Here is a 19,364-nt window from a genome sequence, read left to right as displayed (position 1 = left end):
AAAATTGCAAAGTATGTAAACACTGTATCCTCGGTAAGAAGATACCGGTAACCGTTAGAATTAATTTCTTAGGTGTAATCCTTGATCCGATATAAAAATACAAGGTACATCAGTGCTGGGCGCTATATAGGAGAAGAACATGCAAAAAATGGGGCCTTAGTCCTAGTTCAATAAACTACTGGACTTCTTTGTACAAGTGGTGGCATGAGCACTATGTAAACCAAGGCTCTGGAAACATTGCTAGATATTCCACCCATTGAAATATATATAAGATTTGAGGTGTTAGTTGCTGGTGAATGGCTCTTAACTGTATAAGAACTGACCAAAGGCGGTTATAGGGCACGTCATCAATGTATACTGGACACATTAGAAGGCTATACAGAAACATTGGACATGTCTGATCGCATAACAGACATGGTCAAGTTGAACATTAGAGCAAATACCCGTAGGGATCCGTTGCTACTCTGATTGCTTTAAACTGGCGGGCAAAACGGGCCTGGAGTTCTATATTGAAGACTCTGAAACAGAAATATACTATCGCCTAACAATAACGGTACGGCTCTTAACTGTATGAGAACTGACCAAAGGCGTTATAGGACACGTCATCAATGTATACTGGACACTTTAGAAGGCTATATAGAAACATCGGACATGCCTGATCGCATAACAGACAAGTGGAACATTAGAGCAAATACCCGTAGGAATCCGTTGCTACTCTGACGGCTTTAAACTGGCAGGCAAAACGGGCCTGGAGTTCTATATTGAAGACTCTGAAACAGAAATATACTATCGCCTAACAATAACGGTACCAGACCAGTTTAAAGAGAAGGGAGTTCGATGTAGTTAACCTGACGAACGCAAAATCATTCGACTATTCGAGGGCTGAATTTAAAATATGGGCGAGAAAATTCCACAAAACTATTGGAATAATGAAACAGTGGGTAGAACAACAAAGATCCTATGGGGTGACCATAACATGTGCAGGACGAGAAACCTACTCAGAGTTTAGTATCATGGTACGTATTTTGAATGGACCCAGTGGTTTACGGACTTAAATATACAAAATTGGACTTGCGGATTTAGACGAATGTAGAGCATGTGGAGAGAACAGTAAAACTCTTTTGTCAGGCTTTCGTCGATATGAGATCTAAATATTTTGGGAGTGATATCCTTCACGAACACTGATGGGAAAATTATTAGGAATTACGTCGAGTAAACATCGGCCGATAGTATATGAAAGTGAATACTATATACTATATTATTTTTACCAATATACAAAAAGCCCGATAGTGGTCTAGTTGTATTTCATCGGATTTGTTGTAGTATACATCCTCCTACTAACCTAAGCTATGATGAGGTGTAATATATCAACATTAATAGAAACTGATTAGGCTCATGTTGAGAATAGGGATTTTAATGTGGTCAATTATTTATCGTTACTCCTAAAATTTGGTAAGGTTATGTTAATTTTTATAAAATTAGGATATATCATCGCAAAATTGATATTTGTTAGTAGGGTTCTATAAATCGGAAAGTCGGAAAAGTCGTAAAAAGTCGAAAAGTCGGATAAAGTCAAAAAAAAGTCGGAAAAAGTCGAAAAAAAGTCGGAATACGTCGGAAAAAAGTCAAAAATAGTCGAAAATTTTAAGAAAGTGAAAAAAGTAAAAAAATAGTCGAAAAAAGTCGAAAGAAGTCGAAAATAGGCAAAAAATCGAAAAGTCGAAAAAAGTCAAAAAGTCGGAAAGTCGATTATTTATAAAATACTGAAAGTCGACTATTAACTACTAACTAACTAACTAACTAACTAACTAACTAACTAACTAACTAACTAACTAACTAACTAACTAACTAACTAACTAACTAACTAACTAACTAACTAACTAACTAACTAACTAACTAACTAACTAACTAACTAACTAACTAACTAACTAACTAACTAACTAACTAACTAACTAACTAACTAACTAACTAACTAACTAACTAACTAACTAACTAACTAACTAACTAACTAACTAACTAACTAACTAACTAACTAACTAACTAACTAACTAACTAACTAACTAACTAACTAACTAACTAACTAACTAACTAACTAACTAACTAACTAACTAACTAACTAACTAACTAACTAACTAACTAACTAACTAACTAACTAACTAACTATCTAACTAACTAACTAACTAACTAACTAACTAACTAATTAACTTACTATTTAAATAACTCACTAAATAACTAACTATGTAGTTCAATTTCGGAGAGGACCTTCATGTGATGTAAAATGGGTCCGATTATAACGGGTTTCATACTTAAGCATTGTCATAGAAAACTCAACGTACTAGGTAGAAACTTAGCACTCGCTACTAAAATACTAACTAAAAACATCTTAAAGTTTATATATCTGCATAAACTAATACAAACATTTAATAGTTCTATTGGACAATAGAAAATGTTATGTACCCTTCCGACAAATTTCGCATTAAAATTAATATCGGCACAAACGATTTTTTAATAGTCCTAAAAGCAACATTTTGATTTGTTACAAACATGATGTCAAAATAAACGCTTTCAATGATGGATACAAAATATATACCAGCTTAACACATCTATTTACATAAAATAACTAAATATGTACTCAACATCTTGTATTTATAGACAAATATGTACATGATTTGACATTTTTGTAAAAATACAAAAAATTTTATTGCAAAATGTAAGTATAGAGTTAAACATTATTATACAATATGAAATCAGTATCAATTTTGATCTTAACATAGAGAGTACATCTAAAATGGCAGCAAAATTTATACTATTTTGTGGCATTTTAGTTATTATATCGAGTACAAAAGCTGCGGAACCCTCAAATCTATTACAAAACTATATACCTATAATTATGCAAAAATACTATAAGTTGGCACCCACCAAGGCCGGTTACCATTTAGTGTAAGTCGTACTTGTATTATATAAATTAAATTTGTAATTTTCTTTACTTTATAGTGTAGAAAATCCAAATGGCAGTAAACTTGAAGAAATGCAAATGATTTTGAATCCTGGTACACCCGAACAGGAAACCGTTGTTATGGGCATGTATAGAGTATTTCACGACAAAACCGATACGGAAAGTATAACCATGTATACGGCAGATAAGAATGGTTATAAACCACGTCTAAGAATAAAGCGAAGTGTTAAATCAACAGATTTAAAGAAATCATTAATATCAGGATAAATTTATTAAAATTTTTTTAAGTTAAGAACATGTTTTGTATATAAATAAGTAAAAAGCGATGATCTTGCAAGTATTATTATTGGTATAAATAAATGTCGATCACCCTTTCGAACCCATTCCACTTCTATGCTATGTTATACGTTCGTAACCTCATATATACTAACACGATCTAGAAACGATCCGTCGAATTTCCCACCGAGTTGGCACACACAAATCAAGTTTATATAAGAAAAAAACTTGTCAGACTCTGAACAACTTTGCCAAGGAAAAAAGTATCAGACTTTGAGTAAAAGTTCTATAAAAACAACTTTTCTATAGAAAAAGTTATCAAACTCTGAGAGACGTTTCTATAAAAAAAAGTTATCAGACTTTATCAAACTCTATCTAAAGCTATCAGACTCTAAGCAACTTTTCTATAAAAAAATTTGTCAGACCTTGTACAACTTTGCTATAGAAAAGTTATAAGACTCTAAACAACTTTTCCATAAAAAAATTGTAAGACTTTACCAGACTCTATCAAACTCTATTTATCTAAAGATACCAGACTCTGAGCAACTTTTCTATAGAAAAATTTGTCAGACATTGAGCAACTTTGCTGTAGACAAAGTTATCAGACTCTAAGCAACATTTCTATAGAAAAAAGTTATCAGACTATATCAAACTCTGTCTAAAGCTCACTTTTTAGAAAATTTTCTTTATAGAAAAACAAGTAAGAAGTTATAGTCGGGCAAGGCCGACCATATAATACCCTACACCAGTTATAAACAGAAAATGTGATTTAGTGTTCATAATAAAGCATTTAAGTTGAATTGTACCTTGTCTCAGATATACTTTAGCCATTTTTTGTTGAATAAAATTGTGTACATTTAAGTCATATTTCGAAGGGGGCTTTGTATAGTGGCTAGGGTCAAATGAGACCCTATCATCAAAAAAAATCATCAGGGCCATGAAGGCTATAGTATAGAACTTGCTTTTGCAGCTTTTTGTCGAAATACGTATATATTGAACATAATTATGAACTTAAAAGCCTTACTCGGTGGGTTCATTTGTATAGGGGGCAAGGTCAAATATAGGGTCGATGTTACCCATTTTCATTAGGATTCAATAGAAGATAATGTGCAAAATTTCATTGAATTATTTTCAAAATTGCGACCTGTACTTTGATTACAAGGTTTACAATCCCTTTTCGGGGGTTCAATTGGTAGGGGGACTAGGTGAAATAATGGACCGATCATAACCATTTTCAATAGGCTTCGTCACTGAGACAATAGAAGATTATGTACCAAATTTCTTTGAATTATCTTATGAAGTTTGATTACAAGGTCATAGCTAAATCGACTCAGAAAATTATCCGATTGTTATACTTTAAGGAGGGTATAGGACCAATATTATTGTGCGTTACAAACATCAGCACAAACCTTTTCTCTTTTTTAAAGATTTTCGAATTTTCGAAAATTTCTAATTTTTTTTTTAAATTTTCGAAATCTCTTTTTTAAAGAAAATTTTCAAAATTATCTCTTTTAAAAGGAAATTTTTGAAATTTTCTTTTTTTATAGAAAATTTTCAAAATTTTCTTTCTTTATAGAAAATTTTCGAAATATTCCTTTTTTTAGAAAATTTTCGAAATTTTTGCCTTTTTATAGAAAATTTTCGAAATTTTTGCCTTTTTTATAGAAACTTTTCGAAATTCTGTCTTTTTTATAGAAACTTTTCGAAATTCTGTCTTTTTTTATAGAAACTTTTCGAAATTCTGTCTTTTTATAGAACGTTTTCTCTTTTTTTATAAAAAATTTTCGAAATGTTCTATATTTTATAGAAAATTTTCGAAATTTCTCTATTTCTCTATTTTATAGAAAATTTTCGAAATTTTCTCTATTTTATAGAAAATTTTCGAAATTTTCTCTATTTTATAGAAAATTTTCGAAATTTTCTCTATTTTATAGAAAATTTTCGAAATTTTCTCTATTTTATAGAAAATTTTCTTTATTTTATAGAAAATTTTCGAAATTTTCTCTATTTTATAGAAAATTTTCGAATTTTTCTCTATTTTATAGAAAATTTTCGAAATTTTCTCTATTTTATAGAAAATTTTCGAAATTTTCTCTATTTTATAGAAAATTTTCGAAATTTTCTCTATTTTATAGAAAATTTTCGAAATTTTTCTCTATTTTATAGAAAATTTTCGAAATTTTCTCTATTTTATAGAAAATTTTCGAAATTTTCTCTATTTTATAGAAAATTTTTCGAAATTTTCTCTATTTTATAAAAAATTTTCGAAATTTTCTCTATTTTATAGAAAATTTTCGAAATTTTCTCTATTTTATAGAAAATTTTCGAAATTTTCTCTATTTTATAGAAAATTTTCGAAATTTTCTCTATTTTATAGAAATTTTCGAAATTTTCTCTATTTTATAGAAAATTTTCGAAATTTTCTCTATTTTACAGAAAATTTTCGAAATTTTCTCTATTTTACAGAAAATTTTCGAAATTTTCTCTATTTTACAGAAAATTTTCGAAATTTTCTCTATTTTACAGAAAATTTTCGAAATTTTCTCTATTTTACAGAAAATTTTCTCTAATTATTGAAAATTTTCGAAATATTCTCTATTTTATAGAATATTTTTGAAATTTTTATAGAAATTTGTCAAAATTTTCTCTTTTATAAAATTTTCTCGAAATCTTCCCTTTTGTATAAAATTTTTTCGAAAATTTTCCTTTTTATAGAAATTTTGCGAAAACTTCCTCTAAAAAATTTTCGAAAATTTCTCTATTTTATAGAAAATTTTCGAAAATTTATATTTTTTTATAGAAAACTTTCGAAAATTTTTACCTTTTATAGAAGATTTACGAAAATTCTTATTATTTATAGAATATTTTAGAAAATTTCTCTTTTTTAAAGAAAATTTTCGAAAATCTCACTTTTTTTAGAGAAAACTTCCGAAAATCTCTCTTTGTTAATAGAAAATTTACGAAAATATTTTTCTGTTTATAGAAAACTTTCGATATTTTCTCTTGTTTTTTAATTTTCGAAAATTTGTTTTAAAAAACTTTCGGTTTTTCGAAAATTTTCGATTAGTTTCACAACTTTCTTCTTATAACTTACATGAATTATAACAAATTTCATTAAAACACTAAGAAACATATTCGAAATGAAAAAAAGCACTTTGATCTAATTCGTGAATGAGTTTTTTTTTCATTTTGAATACGATCTTGCATTATAAATATATTAAATTTTAAGAAAATATAATTTAATCATATAAATTCTTATTGTATTTTGCTTTTAATTGTATTTCGAGTTTTGTATGTAAATGCTAATTGTAATTTATTCACACTTGCAAATAGTAAATTTTAAATTGATTGTTTTTTTTTTTATATAAAATTTAATTTTGTATATAAAATTATATTTTAATTGTATATAAAACATAAATTCTAAAAATTGTGCAGTTTTTAAAACTGTCAGTCTTCATTTTGAAAATGAAATATATGAATGAATGAATGGAGTTTTTTATATTTAATGCCAGTTAAATGTATGTAATAATGAATTTATGTATTGTGTGAATGTGTGTATGTATGTATTCATGTACGTATGTATATTAGATGAAATATGCATGTAATGAAGCTTAAATTACTTACTTAAAGATATTATGATTATGATAAATATATTAAAAATGAATGAAAGAAATAATGATTTAATGAATTATAATGCTAAAGTGAAATTTTCTGATATTTTAATGAACTTAAGATATATATAATTGGTTTCCATTAATACTAATAAAGTAGTAAAGTATTCGATAAAAATTAAAAAAAAAATAGTATAAAATATCAAAATTAGTTTGTAATTTCAAAAGTCCTTTACAATTACAATACAGTTCATTGTTCCAGATTTTCATTAGCAGCATATTGATTAATAATATCTTCAATACAGGTCTTAACATAAGTCTTTTGTGGCTCCTCAATACTCTCCAGTTTGGGCAACATTTTCATGAGGAATAGAAAATCAGTGGATAGATTAATATTCTTATGTAATTGATTGTTGGAACTGTTGCCTACACTACTAACACTACCATTTTCTTTGCTTTGTTTAAGGCCGTTAGCAGAGTTATTGCTGTTGCTTAGTAAAGTGGAGGCATTAACAATGACCGGTGTAGCACCAATAGATTTCTCGGTTTTACAAAAACCATTGTTATTATTATTGCTGTTATAATTTAAGTTATTGGTCACACCCGTTACTACTACTCCTCCAGAGGCTGCCAAGGGCGGCCAATTATCAATTCCATTACTTTGTAGTTGTTGTTGTTGTGGATGGTATATGGCATGTTGTTGTGTTGTGGCATTGACTGGTATTATTTGTGTGGTAATTATTTTGGTACGATTCTTTTTTGGTGGCAAAGTTAAAGGCAGTCTTTCATTGTTTCATTGATTTTCAATAGGCTCCTCGATGCGTTTGTATTCTGTTCAGCTGTTACAATTTCTGTTTTTACCATTTATTGCTGGAATATTATTGATAGAGCCACCAACACTATTACTACCCTTTTTCGCTTGTATACAATTGAGTATTTCGGGTAAAATCTTTCAAATTTCTGTGGCAATTGTCCATTGGTGGTATCGGTAAATAAAGTCAATTTCTTAGAGTTATTTGTATTATCCATTTTCATTAGTTTCTCCGCTTGGTCACCACCACCAATTCTATCACTTTCTTTTTCCTCCATAATTAAGTACATTTTACGTTTTTGACCCGTAGCCAGGCCATTGTTAATGCCACCAGCTGCACCACCTCCACTTCCTTTAATATGGCCACCATTTGTTGCAGCATCATCAAATTTCTCTGTTATCATATAGACTTTACGATTTTTCAATGCTAAAGCATTTGATTTGGCCAGCAAACCAGCATTTAAGGTTTTTATAGCATTCTCCGTTAGTTCAGCCATTGTTGGACCTTGACTCTGCTGTTGTAGTGTGGGTGTTGTCGAAATATTTGGTGGCGGTGATTCGGCACAAGAGTGACTGCCATCACTTGTGTGCGGAGATATTAGATGTTGTAGATGATATGGAATTTGTACGTTTCGGTGGTTGAACAATTATTGTCGATTGTTGTAGGGGCATTGTTGCAGTCGTCGTCATTGACGTCGAGTCCTTGGCAGTGATGGAGTTTTTTAAGACACTAATACGTTCTTCTGGAAAATAGGATAATATTTTTTTTTAAATCTGAGTGGCAAAGGGAGTAATAATTCTAATTCCGTGTGATAATTTTTAGAAGGTTTGATCTAGATCATGTTTAAAATTTCTAGAACTGTCTTCATGTAGCAGTTTAAACCATTTTTTTTTTACAAGTTTCTCAGATATTGATATAACTATGACAGAAAGTCTACAAACTTATCATTTATTCCCCTAGGGCCATCAACATTTTGAAAGCATTAGATCTACCAAATATTTCGATGCAACATAAGTACATAACATACACACATTCATCTTAAAATTAGTATAAAAAGAAGTAACTTTCTAAAAAAAATTTGAAAAGATTCTATTAAAAGGATAAAATTTCGAAAAAGTTCTATACAAAAAAGAGACATTTCGAAAATTTTCTAAGAAAAAGGTTAAATTTGAACCTTTTTTATGTAAAAGAGGAAATTTGAAAATTTTCTATGTAAAAGTGAAATTTTCTATGTAAAGTGAAAATTTTGAACAATTTTTCTACGAAAAAAAGAGAAAATATCGAAAGTTCTATAAAAAAAGAGAAAATTTCGAAAGTTCTTTTTTATTAAAAACAGAAAATTTCGAAAAGTTTCTATAAAAAGAGGAAACTTCGAAGGTTTTCTATAGAAAAGAGATAATTTCGAAAGTTTTCTATAAAAAAGAGGAAATTTCGAAACTTTCTATAAAAAAAGATATAATTTGGAAAGTTTTTATTAAAAGAGAAATTTCGAATAATTTTATATAAAAAAGTGGAAAACATCGAAAATTTTCTATAAGAGACAATTTCGAACAAAAAGAGAAAAATTTCGAAAATGTTCTAAAAAAGAGAAAATATCGAAAATTTTCTTTAGAAAAGACAAAATATCGAAAATTCTATAGAAAAGACAAAATATCGAAATATTCTATAGAAAAGACAAAATATCGAAAATATTCTATAGAAAAGACAAAATTTCGAAAATTTTCTATAGAAAAGACAAAAATCGAAAATTTTCTATAGAAAAGACAAAATATCGAAAATTTTCTATAGAAAAGAGAAAATTTCGGAAATTTTCTATAGAAAAGAGAAAATTTCGGAGATTTTTATAGAAAAGAGATAATTTCGAAAATTTTCTATAGAAAAGAGAAAATTTCGAAAATTTTCTATAGAAAAGAGAAAATTTTCTATAAAAAAGAGAAAATTTCGAAAATTTTCTATAGAAAAGAGAAAATTTCGAAAATTTTCTATAGAAAAGAGAAAATTTCGAAAATTTTCTATAGAAAAGAGAAAATTTCGAAAATTTTCTATAGAAAAGAGAAAATTTTCTATAAAAAAGAGAAAATTTCGAAAATTTTCTATAAAAAAGAAAATTTCGAAAAAAATTTCTATAAAAAGAAAAATTTCAAAAATTTTCTATAAAAAGAGAAAACTTCGAAAGTTTTCTATAAAAACGAGACAACTTCGAAGCTTTTTTAAAAACGAGACAATTTCGAAAGTTGTTTTATAAAAAAGAGAAAACTTCGAAAGATTTCTATAAATATTTTCTATAAAAAGGGAAATTTTTCTATTAGAGAGACAAATTTTCAGAGATTTTCTATAAAAAAAAAAATTGGAAGATTTTCTATAGAGATGAAAAATTTTTGAAATTTCCTATAAAAAGAAAAATTTTCGAAATTTTGTTTAGAAAAAAGAGAGATCTACGAGTAAACTTTTTTACAAAATTATATAACATTTTCTTTAAAAAAGAGAAATTTTCATTAAAAAAAGAAAATATTTCAGAAAAATTTCAAAATGAAACATAAGTGTTTGAAATTATTTATAAAAAGGAGAAAATTTTGAAAATTTTCTATAAACGAAAGCAAATTTTTGAAAAAATTTACGAAATAAACTCAAATTTCAACCAAACTATAGAAATTATTGGAACTGATCAACATTAGAAATAAATATACAAATATCCTTTTCTACATAACCTACGTAAAGCTTTTAATGCTTTCAATATAACAACAACTTTGTTTACATAGGGGTATATATAAATTGTCCACATATGTATGTAAATGTGCCTGTATTTATGTATGGATTCCATACTAAGGAATATGTAAATATGTACAAAAACAAATACTTTTAAAGGTAGTCTGAAAATATCTTAAATAAGAAATAACACAAAAAAAAAAGAAAACTTACCTTGAAAACATGTTCTGTGACAATATTTGTGGTGGTGGTTACGGCTGCAGACGCCATTAATGCTTCCTTTTGCATGCGTGTTGGTGTCGTTTTATTCGCGTTTTAGCCATTTGCAGCTAAAATGTTGACAGGATTAATATTTTTTCTGTTTGTTTATTGAAAATTAAGTTTTATGGCCGAAATGTGTTAACACAAATAAAAAACTTTTAATATATTTAGCCACTCGCATAAAAAAAAACTAGAAAGAGAAAGAAATGGTATAATTAAATTAGTTTCAATTAAAAAAAGGGTTAATTTTTTAGTTAAAAATTTAAAATGAAACGTTTAAGACAAATTTCAATAAAAAAGTAAAAAAAGCTTTTTTTCAAGTTGTTATTAATGCCATCACAATTATTTTGAAAAGCATTAAAAAAGAGTTGCCAAATTTTCAGACTCTGATCATTTTTTCTATAGAAAGAATTGCCTGATTCTAATCAACTTTTATAAAGAAAAAATGATCGGATTCTGAGAGAATGTAGCAACTTTTCTACGGAAAACTGTCAGACTCTGAGTAACTTTTCTATAAAAAGTTGTCCGATTCTGAAAAAGGCTCTAAGCAAAGATAAAGTTGTCAAAATCGGATCAAAATCTTTATAGAAAAGTGTGTTGAAACCTGATCAACTTTAATATAGAAAAAGTAGTCAAACTCTAAGCAACTTTTCTATAGGAGAAGTAGTCAGACTCTGAGCAAATTTTCTATAGTAAAAGTAGTTAGACTATGAGCCACTTTTCTATAGGAAAGTAGTCATACTCTAATCTATATGAAAAGTAATCGGAATCTATAATCTATATCAGAAAAATAGTCAGGATCTGAGCAACTTTTATATAGGAAAAGTCAGACTCTGAGCAACTTTTCTATAAAAAGTAGAGAAATCTGTACAACTTTTTTATAAGAAAAGTAGTAAGAATCTGTGCAACTTTTCTATAGGAAATGTAGTCAGAATCTGAGCATCTTTTGTATAGAAAAATTTCTCAGACGATGAGCAACTTTCTATACGAATTGTAGTTAGACTTTGAAAAACTTTCTATTGGAAAGTAGTCAGATTCTGAACAACTTTTCAAATTAAAAGTAGTCACACTCTGAGCAACTTTTCTATAGTAAAAGTAGTCAGACTATGAACAACTTTTCTATAGGAAAAGTAGTCAGAATTGAGCAACTTTTCTATATGAAAAGTAGTCGGAATCGTAGCAACTTTTTTATAGGAAAAGTAGTCAGACTCTGAGCAATTTTTCTATAGTAAAAGTAGTTAGACTATGACCACTTTTCTATAGGAAAAGTAGTCGAATATGAGCCACTTTTCTATATGAAAAGTAGTCAGACTCTGAGCAATTTTCCTATAGTAAAAGTAGTCAGACTATGAGCAACTTTTCCTATAGAAAAGTGTCAGATCTGAGCAACTTTTTCCCATAAAAAGTATCGATTTCGATTACTTTTCATGTAGAAAAGTAGCTACGTTCCGATTACTTTTCATGTAGAAAAGTTGCTCAGATTCTGACTACTTTCCTATAGAAAAGTTGCTCATAGTCTGACTACTTTTACTATAGGAAAATTGCTCAGAGTCTGACTACTTTTCATATAGAAAAGTGGCTCATATTCGGACTACTTTTCCTATAGAAAAGTGGTTCATAGTCTAACTATTTTACTATAGAAAAATTGCTCAGAGTCTGACTACTTTTCCTATAAAAAAGTTGCTACGATTCCGACTACTTTTCATATAGAAAAGTTGCTCAGATTCTGACTACTTTTCCTATAGAAAAGTTGTTCATAGTCTGACTACTTTTACTATAGAAAAGTTGCTCAGAGTGTGACTACTTTTAATTTGAAAAAGTTGTTCAGAATCTGACTACTTTTCCAATAGAAAGTTTTTCAAAGTCTAACTACAATTCGTATAGAAAAGTTGCTCATCGTCTGAGAAATTTTTCTATACAAAAGATGCTCAGATTCTGACTACATTTCCTATAGAAAAGTTGCACAGATTCTTACTACTTTTCTTATAAAAAAGTTGTACAGATTATCTCTACTTTTTCTATAGAAAAGTTGCTCAGAGTCTGACTTTTCCTATATAAAAGTTGCTCAGATCCTGACTATTTTTCTGATATATAGATTATAGATTCCGATTACTTTTCATATAGATTAGAGTATGACTACTTTTCCTATAGAAAAGTGGCTCATAGTCTAACTACTTTTACTATAGAAAATTTGCTCAGAGTCTGACTACTTCTCCTATAGAAAAGTTGCTTAGAGTTTGACTACTTTTTCTATATTAAAGTTGATCAGGTTTCAACAACTTTTCTATAAAGATTTTGATCCGATTTTGACAACTTTATCTTTGCTTAGAGCCTTTTTCAGAATCGGACAACTTTTTTATAGAAAAGTTACTCAGAGTCTGACAGTTTTCCGTAGAAAAGTTGCTACATTCTCTCAGAATCCGATCATTTTTTCTTTATAAAAGTTGATTAGAATCAGGCAATTCTTTCTATAGAAAAAATGATCAGAGTCTGAAAATTTGGCAACTCTTTTTTAATGCTTTTCAAAATAATTGTGATGGCATTAATAACAACTTGAAAAAAAGCTTTTTTTACTTTTTTATTGAAATTTGTCTTAAACGTTTCATTTTAAATTTTTAACTAAAAAATTAACCCTTTTTTTAATTGAAACTAATTTAATTATACCATTTCTTTCTCTTTCTAGTTTTTTTTTATGCGAGTGGCTAAATATATTAAAAGTTTTTTATTTGTGTTAACACATTTCGGCCATAAAACTTAATTTTCAATAAACAAACAGAAAAAATATTAATCCTGTCAACATTTTAGCTGCAAATGGCTAAAACGCGAATAAAAACGACACCAACACGCATGCAAAAGGAAGCATTAATGGCGTCTGCAGCCGTAACCACCACCACAAATATTGTCACAGAACATGTTTTCAAGGTAAGTTTTTTTTTTTTTTTGTGTTATTTCTTATTTAAGATATTTTCAGACTACCTTTAAAAGTATTTGTTTTTGTACATATTTACATATTCCTTAGTATGGAATCCATACATAAATACAGGCACATTTACATACATATGTGGACAATTTATATATACCCCTATGTAAACAAAGTTGTTGTTATATTGAAAGCATTAAAAGCTTTACGTAGGTTATGTAGAAAAGGATATTTGTATATTTATTTCTAATGTTGATCAGTTCCAATAATTTCTATAGTTTGGTTGAAATTTGAGTTTATTTCGTAAATTTTTTCAAAAATTTGCTTTCGTTTATAGAAAATTTTCAAAATTTTCTCCTTTTTATAAATAATTTCAAACACTTATGTTTCATTTTGAAATTTTTCTGAAATATTTTCTTTTTTTAATGAAAATTTCTCTTTTTTAAAGAAAATGTTATATAATTTTGTAAAAAAGTTTACTCGTAGATCTCTCTTTTTTCTAAACAAAATTTCGAAAATTTTTCTTTTTTATAGGAAATTTCAAAAATTTTTCATCTCTATAGAAAATCTTCCAATTTTTTTTTTATAGAAAATCTCTGAAAATTTGTCTCTCTAATAGAAAAATTTCCCTTTTTATAGAAAATATTTATAGAAATCTTTCGAAGTTTTCTCTTTTTTATAAAAACAACTTTCGAAATTGTCTCGTTTTTATAAAAAGCTTTCGAAGTTGTCTCGTTTTTATAGAAAACTTTCGAAGTTTCTCTTTTTATAGAAAATTTTTGAAATTTTTCTTTTTTATAGAAATTTTTTTCGAAATTTTCTCTTTTTTATAGAAAATTTTCGAAATTTTCTCTTTTTTATAGAAAATTTTCTCTTTTCTATAGAAAATTTTCGAAATTTTCTCTTTTCTATAGAAAATTTTCGAAATTTTCTCTTTTCTATAGAAAATTTTCGAAATTTTCTCTTTTCTATAGAAAATTTTCGAAATTTTCTCTTTTTTATAGAAAATTTTCTCTTTTCTATAGAAAATTTTCGAAATTTTCTCTTTTCTATAGAAAATTTTCGAAATTATCTCTTTTCTATAGAAAATCTCCGAAATTTTCTCTTTTCTATAGAAAATTTCCGAAATTTTCTCTTTTCTATAGAAAATTTTCGATATTTTGTCTTTTCTATAGAAAATTTTCGATATTTTTGTCTTTCTAATAGAACTTTTCGAAATTTTGTCTTTTCTATAGAATATTTTCGATATTTGTCTTTTCTATGAATATTTTCGATATTTTGTCTTTGTCTATAGAATATTTTCGATATTTTGTTTTGTCTTTTCTAAAGAACTTTTTCGATATTTTCTCTTTTTTATAGAACATTTTCGAAATTTTTCTCTTTTTGTTCGAAATTGTCTCTTATAGAAAATTTTCGATGTTTTCACTTTTTTATATAAAATTTTCGAAATTTTCTCTTTTTAATAAAAAACTTTCCAAATTATATCTTTTTTTTATGAAAGTTTCGAAATTTCCTCTTTTTTATAGAAAACTTTCGAAATTATATCTCTTTTCTATAGAACCTTCGAAGTTTCCTCTTTTTATAGAAACTTTCGAAATTTTCTGTTTTTTAATAAAAAAACTTTCGAAATTTTTTTTCTTTTTTTTATAGAACTTCGATTTTTTTCTTTTTTTTTTCGTAGAAAATTTCCAAATTTTCACTTTTACCATAGAAAATTTTACCCTTTTACTAGAAAATGTTCAAAATTTCCTCTTTTTACATAAAAAATGTTCAAATTTTAAAACCTTTTTCTTAGAAAATTTTCGAAATGTCTCTTTTTTGTATAGAAACTTTTTCGAAATTTTTCCTTTTAATAGAATCTTTTCAAATTTTTTTGAAAGTTACCTTCTTTTTATACTAATTTTTAAGATGAATGTGTGTATGTATGTACTTATGTTGCATCGAAATATTTGGTAGATCTAATGCTTTCAAAATGTTGATGGCCTAGGGGAATAAATGATAAGTTTGTAGACTTTCTGTCATAGTTATATCAATATCTGAGAAAACTTGTAAAAAAAATGGTTTAAAACTGCTACATGAAGACAGTTCTAGAAATTTTAAACATGATCTAGATCAAACCTTCTAAAAATTATCACACGGAATTAGAATTATTACTCCCTTTGCCACTCAGATTTAAAAAAAATATTATCTATTTTCCAGAAACGTATTAGTGTCTTAAAAAACTCCATCACTCAAGGACTCGACGTCAATGACGACGACTGCAACAATGCCCCTACAACAATCGACAATAATTGTTCAACCACCGAAACGTACAAATTCCATATCATCTACAACATCTAATATCTCGCACACAAGTGATGGCAGTCACTCTTGTGCCGAATCACCGCCACCAAATATTTCGACAACACCCACACTACAACAGCAGAGTCAAGGTCCAACAATGGCTGAACTAACGGAGAATGCTATAAAAACCTTAAATGCTGGTTTGCTGGCCAAATCAAATGCTTTAGCATTGAAAAATCGTAAAGTCTATATGATAACAGAGAAATTTGATGATGCTGCAACAAATGGTGGCCATATTAAAGGAAGTGGAGGTGGTGCAGCTGGTGGCATTAACAATGGCCTGGCTACGGGTCAAAAACGTAAAATGTACTTAATTATGGAGGAAAAAAAGTGATAGAATTGGTGGTGGTGACCAAGCGGAGAAACTAATGAAAATGGATAATACAAATAACTCTAAGAAATTGACTTTATTTACCGATACCACCAATGGACAATTGCCACAGAAATTTGAAAAGATTTTACCCGAAATACTCAATTGTATACAAGCGAAAAAGGGTAGTAATAGTGTTGGTGGCTCTATCAATAATATTCCAGCAATAAATGGTAAAACAGAAATTGTAACAGCTGAACAGAATACAAACGCATCGAGGAGCCTATTGAAAATCAATGAAAACAATGAAAGACTGCCTTTAACTTTGCCACCAAAAAGAATCGTACCAAAATAATTACCACACAAATAATACCAGTCAATGCCACAACACAACAACATGCCATATACCATCCACAACAACAACAACTACAAAGTAATGGAATTGATAATTGGCCGCCCTTGGCAGCCTCTGGAGGAGTAGTAGTAACGGGTGTGACCAATAACTTAAATTATAACAGCAATAATAATAACAATGGTTTTTGTAAAACCGAGAAATCTATTGGTGCTACACCGGTCATTGTTAATGCCTCCACTTTACTAAGCAACAGCAATAACTCTGCTAACGGCCTTAAACAAAGCAAAGAAAATGGTAGTGTTAGTAGTGTAGGCAACAGTTCCAACAATCAATTACATAAGAATATTAATCTATCCACTGATTTTCTATTCCTCATGAAAATGTTGCCCAAACTGGAGAGTATTGAGGAGCCACAAAAGACTTATGTTAAGACCTGTATTGAAGATATTATTAATCAATATGCTGCTAATGAAAATCTGGAACAATGAACTGTATTGTAATTGTAAAGGACTTTTGAAATTACAAACTAATTTTGATATTTTATACTATTTTTTTTTAATTTTTATCGAATACTTTACTACTTTATTAGTATTAATGGAAACCAATTATATTATCTTAAGTTCATTAAAATCAGAAAATTTCACTTTAGCATTATAATTCATTAAATCATTATTTCTTTCATTCATTTTTAATATATTTATCATAATCATAATATCTTTAAGTAAGTAATTTAAGCTTCATTACATGCATATTTCATCTAATATACATACGTACATGAATACATACATACACATTCACACACATACATAAATTCATTATTACATACATTTAACTGGCATTAAATATAAAAAACTCCATTCATTCATTCATATATTTCATTTTCAAAATGAAGACTGACAGTTTTAAAACTGCACAATTTTTAGAATTTATGTTTTATATACAATTAAAATATAATTTTATATACAAAATTAAATTTTATATAAAAAAAAAACAATCAATTTAAAATTTACTATTTGCAAGTGTGAATAAATTACAATTAGCATTTACATACAAAACTCGAAATACAATTAAAAGCAAAATACAATAAGAATTTATATGATTAAATTATATTTTCTTAAAATTTAATATATTTATAATGCAAGATCGTATTCAAAATGAAAAAAAAACTCATTCACGAATTAGATCAAAGTGCTTTTTTTCATTTCGAATATGTTTCTTAGTGTTTTAATGAAATTTGTTATAATTCATGTAAGTTATAAGAAGAAAGTTGTGAAACTAATCGAAAATTTTCGAAAAACCGAAAGTTTTTTAAAACAAATTTTCGAAAATTAAAAAACAAGAGAAAATATCGAAAGTTTTCTATAAACAGAAAAATATTTTCGTAAATTTTCTATTAACAAAGAGAGATTTTCGGAAGTTTTCTCTAAAAAAAGTGAGATTTTCGAAAATTTTCTTTAAAAAAGAGAAATTTTCTAAAATATTCTATAAATAATAAGAATTTTCGTAAATCTTCTATAAAAGGTAAAAATTTTCGAAAGTTTTCTATAAAAAATATAAATTTTCGAAAATTTTCTATAAAATAGAGAAATTTTCGAAAATTTTTTAGAGGAAGTTTTCGCAAAATTTCTATAAAAAGGAAAATTTTCGAAAAAATTTTATACAAAAGGGAAGATTTCGAGAAAATTTTATAAAAGAGAAAATTTTGACAAATTTCTATAAAAATTTCAAAAATATTCTATAAAATAGAGAATATTTCGAAAATTTTCAATAATTAGAGAAAATTTTCTGTAAAATAGAGAAAATTTCGAAAATTTTCTGTAAAATAGAGAAAATTTCGAAAATTTTCTGTAAAATAGAGAAAATTTCGAAAATTTTCTGTAAAATAGAGAAAATTTCGAAAATTTTCTGTAAAATAGAGAAAATTTCGAAAATTTTCTATAAAATAGAGAAAATTTCGAAAATTTTCTATAAAATAGAGAAAATTTCGAAAATTTTCTATAAAATAGAGAAAATTTCGAAAATTTTCTATAAAATAGAGAAAATTTCGAAAATTTTCTATAAAATAGAGAAAATTTCGAAAATTTTTTATAAAATAGAGAAAATTTCGAAAAATTTTCTATAAAATAGAGAAAATTTCGAAAATTTTCTATAAAATAGAGAAAATTTCGAAAATTTTCTATAAAATAGAGAAAAATTCGAAAATTTTCTATAAAATAGAGAAAATTTCGAAAATTTTCTATAAAATAGAGAAAATTTCGAAAATTTTCTATAAAATAGAGAAAATTTCGAAAATTTTCTATAAAATAGAGAAAATTTCGAAAATTTTCTATAAAATAGAGAAAAATTCGAAAATTTTCTATAAAATAGAGAAAATTTCGAAAATTTTCTATAAAATAAAGAAAATTTTCTATAAAATAGAGAAAATTTCGAAAATTTTCTATAAAAGAGAAAATTTCGAAAATTTTCTATAAAATAGAGAAAATTTCGAAAATTTTCTATAAAATAGAGAAAATTTCGAAAATTTTCTATAAAATAGAGAAATAGAGAAATTTCGAAAATTTTCTATAAAATATAGAACATTTCGAAAATTTTTTATAAAAAAAAGAGAAAACGTTCTATAAAAAAGACAGAATTTCGAAAAGTTTCTATAAAAAAAGACAGAATTTCGAAAAGTTTCTATAAAAAAGACAGAATTTCGAAAAGTTTCTATAAAAAAGGCAAAAATTTCGAAAATTTTCTATAAAAAGGCAAAAATTTCGAAAATTTTCTAAAAAAAGGAATATTTCGAAAATTTTCTATAAAGAAAGAAAATTT

The 19,364-nt window shown here is 26.9% G+C and overlaps 1 protein-coding gene and 2 pseudogenes across 1 annotated transcript; 2 read left to right on the top strand and 1 right to left on the bottom strand.

Annotated features, from left to right (window-relative positions):
* Positions 1 to 2,769: 2,769 nt before the first annotated feature.
* Positions 2,770 to 3,223, top strand: LOC119614847. Its single transcript, XM_037970952.1, has 2 exons — positions 2,770 to 2,940; positions 2,995 to 3,223. Exons 1-2 carry the CDS (start codon positions 2,789 to 2,791, stop codon positions 3,221 to 3,223), a joined length of 381 nt encoding a protein of 126 aa, XP_037826880.1. The 5' UTR covers positions 2,770 to 2,788.
* Positions 3,224 to 6,690: 3,467 nt separating this feature from the next.
* LOC119614850 lies at positions 6,691 to 10,811 on the bottom strand (annotated as a pseudogene).
* A 2,495-nt stretch (positions 10,812 to 13,306) lies between these two features.
* LOC119614849 lies at positions 13,307 to 17,136 on the top strand (annotated as a pseudogene).
* The last annotated feature ends 2,228 nt before the right edge of the window (positions 17,137 to 19,364 follow it).

The sequence above is a fragment of the Lucilia sericata genome, unplaced genomic scaffold (assembly GCF_015586225.1).
Source record: "Lucilia sericata isolate MDLA Ls3-8-SP2 unplaced genomic scaffold, ASM1558622v1 Contig003535F_arrow, whole genome shotgun sequence".
NCBI lineage: Eukaryota > Metazoa > Arthropoda > Insecta > Diptera > Calliphoridae > Lucilia > Lucilia sericata.
The sequence above is the reverse complement of the archived record's forward strand: the minus strand, read 5'-3'. Positions and strand labels throughout refer to the sequence as shown.

Coding starts and splice junctions, on each gene's coding strand:
- LOC119614847 (XM_037970952.1), top strand. CDS start 2,789: ATGGCAGCAAAATTTATACTATTTTGTGGCATTTTAGTTATTATATCG. Junction 2,941..2,994: donor AAGGCCGGTTACCATTTAGT/GTAAGTCGTACT, acceptor TTTACTTTATAG/TGTAGAAAATCCAAATGGCA.